Genomic DNA, 9,073 nt, shown 5'->3' with positions numbered 1-9,073 from the left:
AAATATGTCCTTAGGCTTTACTCATAGTATTCATGGCGAAGGTTGAATCTTCTTCGTTAAATTGTTATATGGTTGGAATCGGGAAATGCTACATGTAGTAATTCTAAAATGTCTTGAATAATTTGATACTTGGCAATTGTTGTGCTCATGTTTAAGCTCTTGCATCATATACTTTGCACCCATTAATGAAGAAATACATAGAGCTTGCTAAAATTTGGTTTGCATATTTGGTCTCTCTAAAGTCTAGATAATTTCTAGTATTGAGTTTTGAACAACAAGGAAGACGGTGTAGAGTCTTATAATGTTTACAATATGTCTTTTATGTAAGTTTTGCTGCACCGGTTCATCCTTGTGTTTGTTTCAAATAACCTTGCTAGCCTAAACCTTGTATCGAGAGGGAATACTTCTCATGCATCCAAAATCCTTGAGCCAACCACTATGCCATTTGTGTCCACCATACCTATCTACTACATGGTATTTCTCCGCCATTCCAAAGTAAATTGCTTGAGTGCTACCTTTAAATTTCCATCATTCGCCTTTGCAATATATAGCTCATGGGACAAAATAGCCTTAAAAACTATTGTGGTATTGAATATGTACTTATGCACTTTATCTCTTATTAAGTTGCTTGTTGTGCGATAACCATGTTCCTGGGGACGCCATCAACTCTTTGTTGAATATCATGTGAGTTGCTATGCATGTTCGTCTTGTCTGAAGTAAGGGCGGTTTTCACAATCAAATGGTTTGAGTATGCATACTGTTAGAGAAGAACATTGGGCCGCTAACTAAAGCCATGAATCATGGTGGAAGTTTCAGTTTGGACATAAAACCTCAATCTCTTATGAGAATATTAACTGTTGTTGAATGCTTAAGCATTAAAAGAGGAGTCCATTATCTGTTGTCTATGTTGTCCCGGTATGGGTGTCTAAGTTGAAGAATGATAAAAAGCGAGAAATCCAATGCGAACTTTCTCCTTAGACCCCTGTACAGGCGGCATAGAGGTACCCCTTTGTGACACTTGGTTGAAACATATGTTATGCAATGATGATCAGTGTTAACCCAAGCTAATTAGGACAAGGTGCGGGCACTATTAGTACACTATGCATGAGGCTTCCAACTTGTAAGATATAATTTACATGATACATATGCTTTATTACTACCGTTGACAAAATTGTTTCATGTTTTCAAAATAAAAGCTCTAGCACAAATATAGCAATCGATGCTTTCCTCTTTGAAGGACCTTTCTTTTACTTTTATGTTGAGTCAGTTCACCTATCTCTCTCCACCTCAAGAAGCAAACACTTGTGTGAACTGTGCATTGATTCCTACGTACTTGCATATTGCACTTGTTATATTACTTTACATTGACAATTATCCAAGAGATATACATGTTACAAGTTGAAAGCAACCGCTGAAACTTAATCTTCCTTTGTGTTGCTTCAATACCTTTACTTTGATTTATTGCTTTATGAGTTAACTCTTATGCAAGACTTATTGATGCTTGTCTTGAAGTACTATTCATGAAAAGTCTTTGCTTTATGATTCATTTGTTTACTCATGTCATTACCATTGTTTTGATCGCTGCATTCATTACATATGCTTACAATAGTATGATCAAGGTTATGATGGCATGTCACTCCAGAAATTATCTTTGTTATCGTTTACCTGCTCGGGACGAGCAGGAACTAAGCTTGGGGATGCTGATACGTCTCCGACGTATCGATAATTTCTTATCTTCTATGCCACATTATTGATGATATCTACATGTTTTATACACATTATATGTCGTATTTATGCATTTTCCGGCACTAACCTATTAACGAGATGCCGAAGAGCCAGTCGCTGTTTTCTGCTGTTTTTGGTTTCAGAAATCCTACAAAGGAAATATTCTCGGAATTGGACGAAATCAACGCCCAGGGGCCTATTTTTCCACGAAGCTTCCAGAAGACCGGAGAGGAAACGAAGTGGGGCCACGAGGCGACGACATGCTAGGGCGGCGCAGCCCAGGTGCTGGCCGCGCGGCCCTGTTGTGTCGCCCCCTCGTGTGGCCCCCCGCGTTGCCCTTCCGCCTACTTAAAGCCTTCGTCGCGAAACCCCCAGTACCGAGAGCCACGATACGGAAAACCTTACTGAGACGCCGCCGCCGCCAATCCCATCTCGGGGGATTCTGGAGATCGCCTCCGGCCCCCTGTCGGAGAGGGGAATCATCTCCCGGAGGACTCTTCACCGCCATGGTCGCCTCCGGAGTGATGAGTGAGTAGTTCACCCCTGGACTATGGGTCCATAGCAGTAGCTAGATGGTTGTCTTCTCCTCATGTGTTTTATTGTCGGATCTTGTGAGCTGCCTAACATGATCAAGATCATCTATCTGTAATTCTACATGTTGTGTTTGTCGGGATCCGATGGATAGAGAATACTATGTTATGTTGATTATCAATCTATTACCTATGTGTTGTTTATGATCTTGCATGCTCTCCGTTATTAGTAGAGGCTCTGGCCAAGTTTTTACTCTTAACTCCAAGAGGGAGTATTTATGCTCGATAGTGGGTTCATGCCTCCATTAAATATGGGACAGTGACAAAAAGTTCTAAGGTTGTGGATATGCTGTTGCCACTAGGGATAAAACATTGATGCTATGTCCGAGGATGTAGTTATTGATTACATTACGCACCATACTTAATGCAATTGTTTGTTGTTTGCAACTTAATACTGGAAGGGGTTCGGATGATAACCTGAAGGTGGACTTTTTAGGCATAGATGCATGCTGGATAGCGGTCTATGTACTTTGTCGTAATGCCCAATTAAATCTCACAATACTCATCGTATCATGTATGTGCATTGTCATGCCCTCTCTATTTGTCAATTGCCCGACTGTAATTTGTTCACCCAACATGCTATTTATCTTATGGGAGAGACACCTCTAGTGAACTGTGGACCCCGGTCCATTCTTTTACATCGAATACAATCTACTGCAATACTTGTTTTACTGTTTTCTGCAAACAATCATCATCCACACTATACATCTAATCCTTTGTTACAGCAAACCGGTGAGATTGACAACCTCACTGTTTCGTTGGGGCAAAGTACTTTGGTTGTGTTGTGCAGGTTCCACGTTGGCGCCGGAATCCCTGGTGTTGCGCCGCACTACATCCCGCCGCCATCAACCTTCAACATGCTTCTTGGCTCCTTCTGGTTCGATAAACCTTGGTTTCTTTCTGAGGGAAAACTTGCTACTGTACGCATCATACCTTCCTCTTGGGGTTCCCAACGGACGTGTGCTCTACACGCCATCAGGGTGTGAGGATGCATTCATGGGAGGCACCAGATCTTCATTGCCAACCACCTGTGGGTTAACAGTTCTTCCATGTAGCACATTGACGGGCACGGACCAGGATCTACCAAGCGCACCAAACAAGTTTGCAGCACGGGTAACCACCAAACTAAAAGGCACCAAACGCAGGGATTTGATAAGGACTTTCACCATCACTCTAGTCATATCCAATCTGGGGTTATGCCACAGTTCTAACTTCCCAAAAAGAGAGACTGCCTTGTATATTTTTCAACTCTGGAACCTACAAAGTTTCTATTACATATTTTATTTTATTTGAGAAAATAAATAATAGATTTTGTTATAAAGTGAGAATGGTGAGCCAACAAGGATCTTGGTGCATGTATGTACATCTTATATATAGGGGTGTGTATGGACCGTCCCTGTTTAAAAAAGCAAATTCAAAAAGTTACATGATAACATGGATTGTTATCTAACCCTGGTATCCATCTTTTAGTATATACTCCCTCTCTTTTATATTAGTTGTCGCTAATTTATTGCAACAACTAATTTAGAACGCAGCGAATAATTGACTAAATTCTCCACATACAACAATACAAAATGAACTATATATACCTAAAAATATGAACTAGCTCAATTAAAAATATCTCTTTTAGCTGTAGTATGTGGTGCACTATATACATATATCAAATTCCAACAACAACCACTAGACTTGGTTTTTACTAGCATCCTAGCATGAAAGGAACCGATCTCAAACTGAACTAAGTACATCATATTCTACTACATCACTGTCAACTCCTAAAACAGTGTCACCAGAAGGCCGAGGACACCGCACTCCATATTGGCTACAAATCAGGGCTTTTGCTTCAGTGTCTTCCCCCCTTTTCAAACTTTAGCCCCATGTGGATGGCTAGGATCTCCCGATACCCTTTCATGGGATAACTTATCCCTTCAACTTTAGTGATTGAGAGGGGGAGGGAGGACACGGAAGCACACCTCATTCCTCCCACCCAACTTAGAAACGCCTCGCTGAGGAGAATCTACCGTATGATCGAGCAGTAGGAATAACATATACATCTCATGGCATGATACATCTACAACAAGTTGTCGTAGTTGTAGTGCTCCTCCTTCAGCCCTAGGTCCCTCAGCACCTCGTCGCACTTGTCCCCGCCATCAATTCTCGAACCTGCCACCCATAGGCTGTCGCTGAGGTGCTGACTGAAGTCTAGGATACTATCATAGTTCAGCAGCGGCGGCATGCTGGAGAAGGCGTCGATGCTCAGGCATTGTAGGTCGTGGGAAGACGACGGTAGCTCGTAATGGTGGCTGACAAGGGAGGGGAACGGCACCGGAGGAGAGTGGTAATCCGGATTATGGTGGCACATGGAGGAGCTGGCGTAGTTGTATCCCTTCACGGCAGCGTCGCGGATGACCTCCTGCTCGCTTTCCATGGCTGAATCGGTGTCTGTTTTATTCTTGTGGACAACTCTGCACAGCACCCAATCTTCCTGCACAAATAAAATTCAGATAAGACAATCCATGTTAACATTGCAGATTTATTTGAGACTCAAGTGAGATCAGATGCAGATAACGTTTAATTAGTTGCATGATATTTCTTGTAGTAGCAATTGGCAATTAAGTAAGACTACCTTGGGAGGGGAGTGGGGGTTCTCGATGCGGAACTCGTGCATGACCCAGCTGGACTTAGTGCCGTTGGGGGCTCGGCCATGGTGGAAGACAAGTGTCTTCCGCATGCCCGCGATGGCGGCGCGGCTGGACGATGATGACGACCTATGATTGCGGATGACGCGGTCCTTTCCGGTGGCCTTCCAGTAGCCAGACTTGGTGGCCCGGTTCTTTCGCAGCCCCGTCGCGTACTTGCGGTCGCGGAAGCTGAAGAAGTACCACTCGTTCGTGCTCAGCTTCGCCACATCTGCATAGTGATCAGATAGTGAAACTTGAATGGAGGTCAACCGAGGATTCTCGAAGTGTGTATGAAAAAGTTGTTCTTAAAAACAAAGCATGCAATTGTCCATTTTAATTAGGAAAATATGAGTACGGAATTTCAAAATAGTGGGGGATAGTTACGGTTCGATGATTGTAAATGTTTTCGCAACACCTGGCCGGCTAACAGTGGTGCTAATTTGCCAATTAACAGACCTGGTAGCTCCCATGGCTCGTGGACGTGCAGATCCACCTCGATCATGGTCCCAGCGGGGGAGGCGCCGGCGAAGCGGCGGCTGGTCACCTTGTTGTGCAGGTAGTGGCACACCAGCTCCTCGTCACTCGGGTAGAACCGGAACCCTGGCGGCAGCCTCGTCTCGATGTCCCTCAGCCCCATATGCTCTTATGTATCTGTCCCTAAAACCTCCTCCTCCACTCTCTGCAACCTCTAGTTTGTAGTGAGAGATGTGTATGGGTGAGAGATATTCCGATGCCTATACGAAATGAACACAGCACCTAGACCAAGCTAGATAGATAGCTGCAGAGATCAAGAGGAGAAGACGATCGAGGGAGATGAAGGTAGATAGCTAGGGAGCAAGAATTTGGCAGGGCAAATCTATATCTACGCTGATGTAGCTTGAGAGGTTATTGATATGGTATGAGGTTGGGAGGTGAGCAGAAAGGAAATATATAGCTTGGCTCTGCCGGAACCCGGAGGATTAATCTTAATTGTATGAAGCTAATAAGAAGAATCGTAGGGGAGCAAGCAACCAGGCCGGGAGTCTCCGGGGTGGTAGAGGAGGAAGTGAGCCTGAGAAGCTATAGCTAGCTAGCACGACGTTGCAATCTCTATCAACCTCTGCATCGGCCTGAGAAGCTGACGAGGATACGGCTGGAGCAATGGCGTATTAACTCGCACTGGTATGCTCCCCTGCCTCTGCTGCTGTCCCATCACCGGAGCAGAGGGGAGCGGAGGCAGGCCGGGAGCGCGCGCTGGACGTGGAGGGGAGAGAGATGGAGACAAGAACCTGTGGGCGGCTATCTTCGCTCCAATGCTGAACTCGGGAGATGACGGTGGACTATTGCCTATATAGCTAGGTAGATAGAAGAGGAGAAGATAGTGGGGAAGGAGGAGATCGAGGCCGGAAAGGAAGCTCAACCCAACAGAAGTGCAATGCACCGGGTCAACTTTTATCAAATTTATCGCACAGAGTCGACCATTTAAATTTTCTTCGAGATGTAGCTTTATCTCACCATTTCATACAACTTCCGTGTTCGATTTTCACATTCGTAGATAACTAGATCTACAACTTCATACAGTGTACTAGGGAGATATAGATGTACTCGTTTCCCAATGTAAAAATGGAAAAGCACAAACACGAAAGTTGTGTGCAACGGTGAGATGAAGCTACTCCTTAAAGGAAATTTCAAATTACCGAATATACGTGATGAATTTGACAAAAATTGTCCAAAACATCTTCAAAGAGAACACAAATAGACATTCAAAGGCTCGGCGGAATTAAGAACTTGTCACGTGAATGGATTTGCAACGGCAAGACACATCTTTTTCGTGTAGAGCTTACGTCGAAACAAAGAACCATTTTGTAGATTGGAGGAGGATTAAAATTATCTAGATTAGACACAAGGTTACCTAATATGCTCATATATATGGTTGGAGCCAAGAAGGGATCACTGTTTCGCTCACCCGAGCTTGCACACAAAGGAACGATGGAATCGAGCATGTCTGATGGGCTAGCTTTTACTTGCATCCGGGCTGCTTTAAGAAACGTGTTGTGCAGGGAATCTTTTCCTTTGCAGCCTACAAAACTTCGGGTTTCTAGCTGAGTGGATGCGATAAACATCTTGCAACCAACCAATCAGGGCTCTAGTTACGCATTGAAACCGTGTGTGGTTCTTCCTACAAATGTATTTGGCTATTGGGTGTAACCAGTTAGAGAAGATTGCACATGATTTATTTTTTCGATAAAAAAACATATATTAATATCTTGGAGATACCAATTACACCTAGCCTCTGCAACAACATCATGCTTTAATGGCATAACGGATTCACACAGCCAAAAAAAGAGAAGAATTATATTTAAAAAAATGTCTCGCTACAGAGATCCATAACTTGAAACAGAAACACTGACACCACCAAGACAACACTACAAGATCGGCTTCTTCATAAGCGACGCCTCCAAGAAGGAAATAGTGCACAACCGCTACCGTCGCCCGATCATCGATCTTAGGTTTTCACTATGAAGAAAGTCCTCACTCTCAAAACAATGGCTTCAACAAGAACATTGTCATGCACAACTAATTAAGCCCAGACCTTGGATTTTGATCCTAAAATATAAGACTCTGAACTTCTCTTGTGCAGTGGCCCGCACATACCAATCGTTATTTCAAGTCACGAAGCAACAAGCCAATTCCACTTCACAACCAAGATCCGAACACCATTGCTATTCCACTGATCTCGGCTTCATGACCTTCTCCGCTAGCACCATGGAAGGAAAACGAGCTCCATGATAGTAATAGCCAGCAGAGCTTCGAAGCGCTCCCTCTATAACCAAACGGCTAGATAAAAAAACATGGGTGCGCACGACCAAAACCACCGGAATCTTCAGGCAATGGGTGGGCACGGCAATCATCAGGCATTAACCGCCTAATGGATTTCACCGGCAGGGCCTTCCGAAAAATGACAATCCATCCAGACTAGTGGGAACAAGCCTCCAACAGATCTTCAACTTGGTGTGAGAAGAATCTGAGTACCGCCGCCTTTATTCAGATCGGACCCCAATGGCGCCGACCATCCTGGGACAGCCGAGGCAAAGCCGCAGACACTAGGCGAAGAAGACCTCACCAACAGCGCCCTGCAGTCCAGCAGCCGGCCCTCCACCGTCGACAGCCAAAACCACGGAGAGGACAAGGGTTGAACCGATCTTGGTTTTGCCCAACCGGCCCATCCCCTGCACCTCCGCCGCCGACACAGCGCGCCGCCGGTGGCAACCACTACCGCCACCCCAACCCAGGCTCCGCACAGATCGCCTCGCCACGGACGCTTCTCCCGCCGCCGCCCCAGCAGCCCGTGCAGCCGTCCATGGCGACCACCGACCCTAGACCACCATTTGGTGGCTGGACCCGCCACCACCGCGGCCAGGGACAGTGGCAGTGGCGGCAAGGAGGGTCGGGGCGGGGGGTTGTTGGTGGCGCAATGGGGGGGTCGTCCCTGGAGCCGCGCTGGGGTGCGGCCTGAGGGGTCTTTTTTCTGCACATGATTTATATAGTCCATGCAGCTGGCATTTCATTTTAGAATAACATGTTAGTGCAGAGTCACCTCATGTTTTCTCTTTGTTTTAGATGGTTCATTTATTTATCCAAGTGTCCAACACATGTTGTATTTTTTTGTAAAACTTAAACTTCAATAAGATAATAAAAAGACGCATCCATCGATCGATGCAAGGGTGGGCGCCTACCAGACAAATGGACGAACACCTTCTGTGTGTGGTGGATGGTGGAATGGACGCCGCGTTCTAGCCTGAGTTGGTAAACCACCGGCGGCGAATGGGCGGCGAGGAAGTCGGACCTTGCGGCGGAGTCCAACGCAGGCGAAATATTCCGTCGGAGTGGCTGACAATTTGATTGACGGTGTCAGCTGTGGTTGTCAGCGTTCCGTGGTGTGTAGCAGAGATGGCCTCGAAACGCCAGACGCCGTACTGAACCAGGTCGAACCGAAAAGAACTTTAGGACACGCGGCTGGAAGCAATCAAACATCATATGTACCCCAAATCCCTTTGGAACACGTTTGGAAAATGTGACTGAAAATGCTCTAAGCAAACG

At 45.5% G+C, this 9,073-nt stretch overlaps 1 protein-coding gene across 1 annotated transcript; it reads right to left on the bottom strand.

Moving 5' to 3' along the window:
* Nucleotides 1–3,901: 3,901 nt before the first annotated feature.
* On the bottom strand, nt 3,902–6,274 carry LOC127305439 (NAC domain-containing protein 21/22). Its single transcript, XM_051335858.1, has 3 exons — nt 5,450–6,274; nt 4,939–5,222; nt 3,902–4,797 (listed from the first exon to the last, which is right to left on the bottom strand). Exons 1-3 carry the CDS (start codon nt 5,628–5,630, stop codon nt 4,384–4,386), a joined length of 879 nt encoding a protein of 292 aa, XP_051191818.1. The 5' UTR covers nt 5,631–6,274; the 3' UTR covers nt 3,902–4,383.
* Between the last annotated feature and the right edge of the window lie 2,799 nt (nt 6,275–9,073).

Source organism: Lolium perenne, chromosome 6 (genome assembly GCF_019359855.2).
Source record: "Lolium perenne isolate Kyuss_39 chromosome 6, Kyuss_2.0, whole genome shotgun sequence".
Taxonomy (NCBI): Eukaryota; Viridiplantae; Streptophyta; class Magnoliopsida; order Poales; family Poaceae; genus Lolium; species Lolium perenne.
Note: the sequence above shows the minus strand (reverse complement) of the source record. Positions and strands in the feature narration are given on the sequence as shown.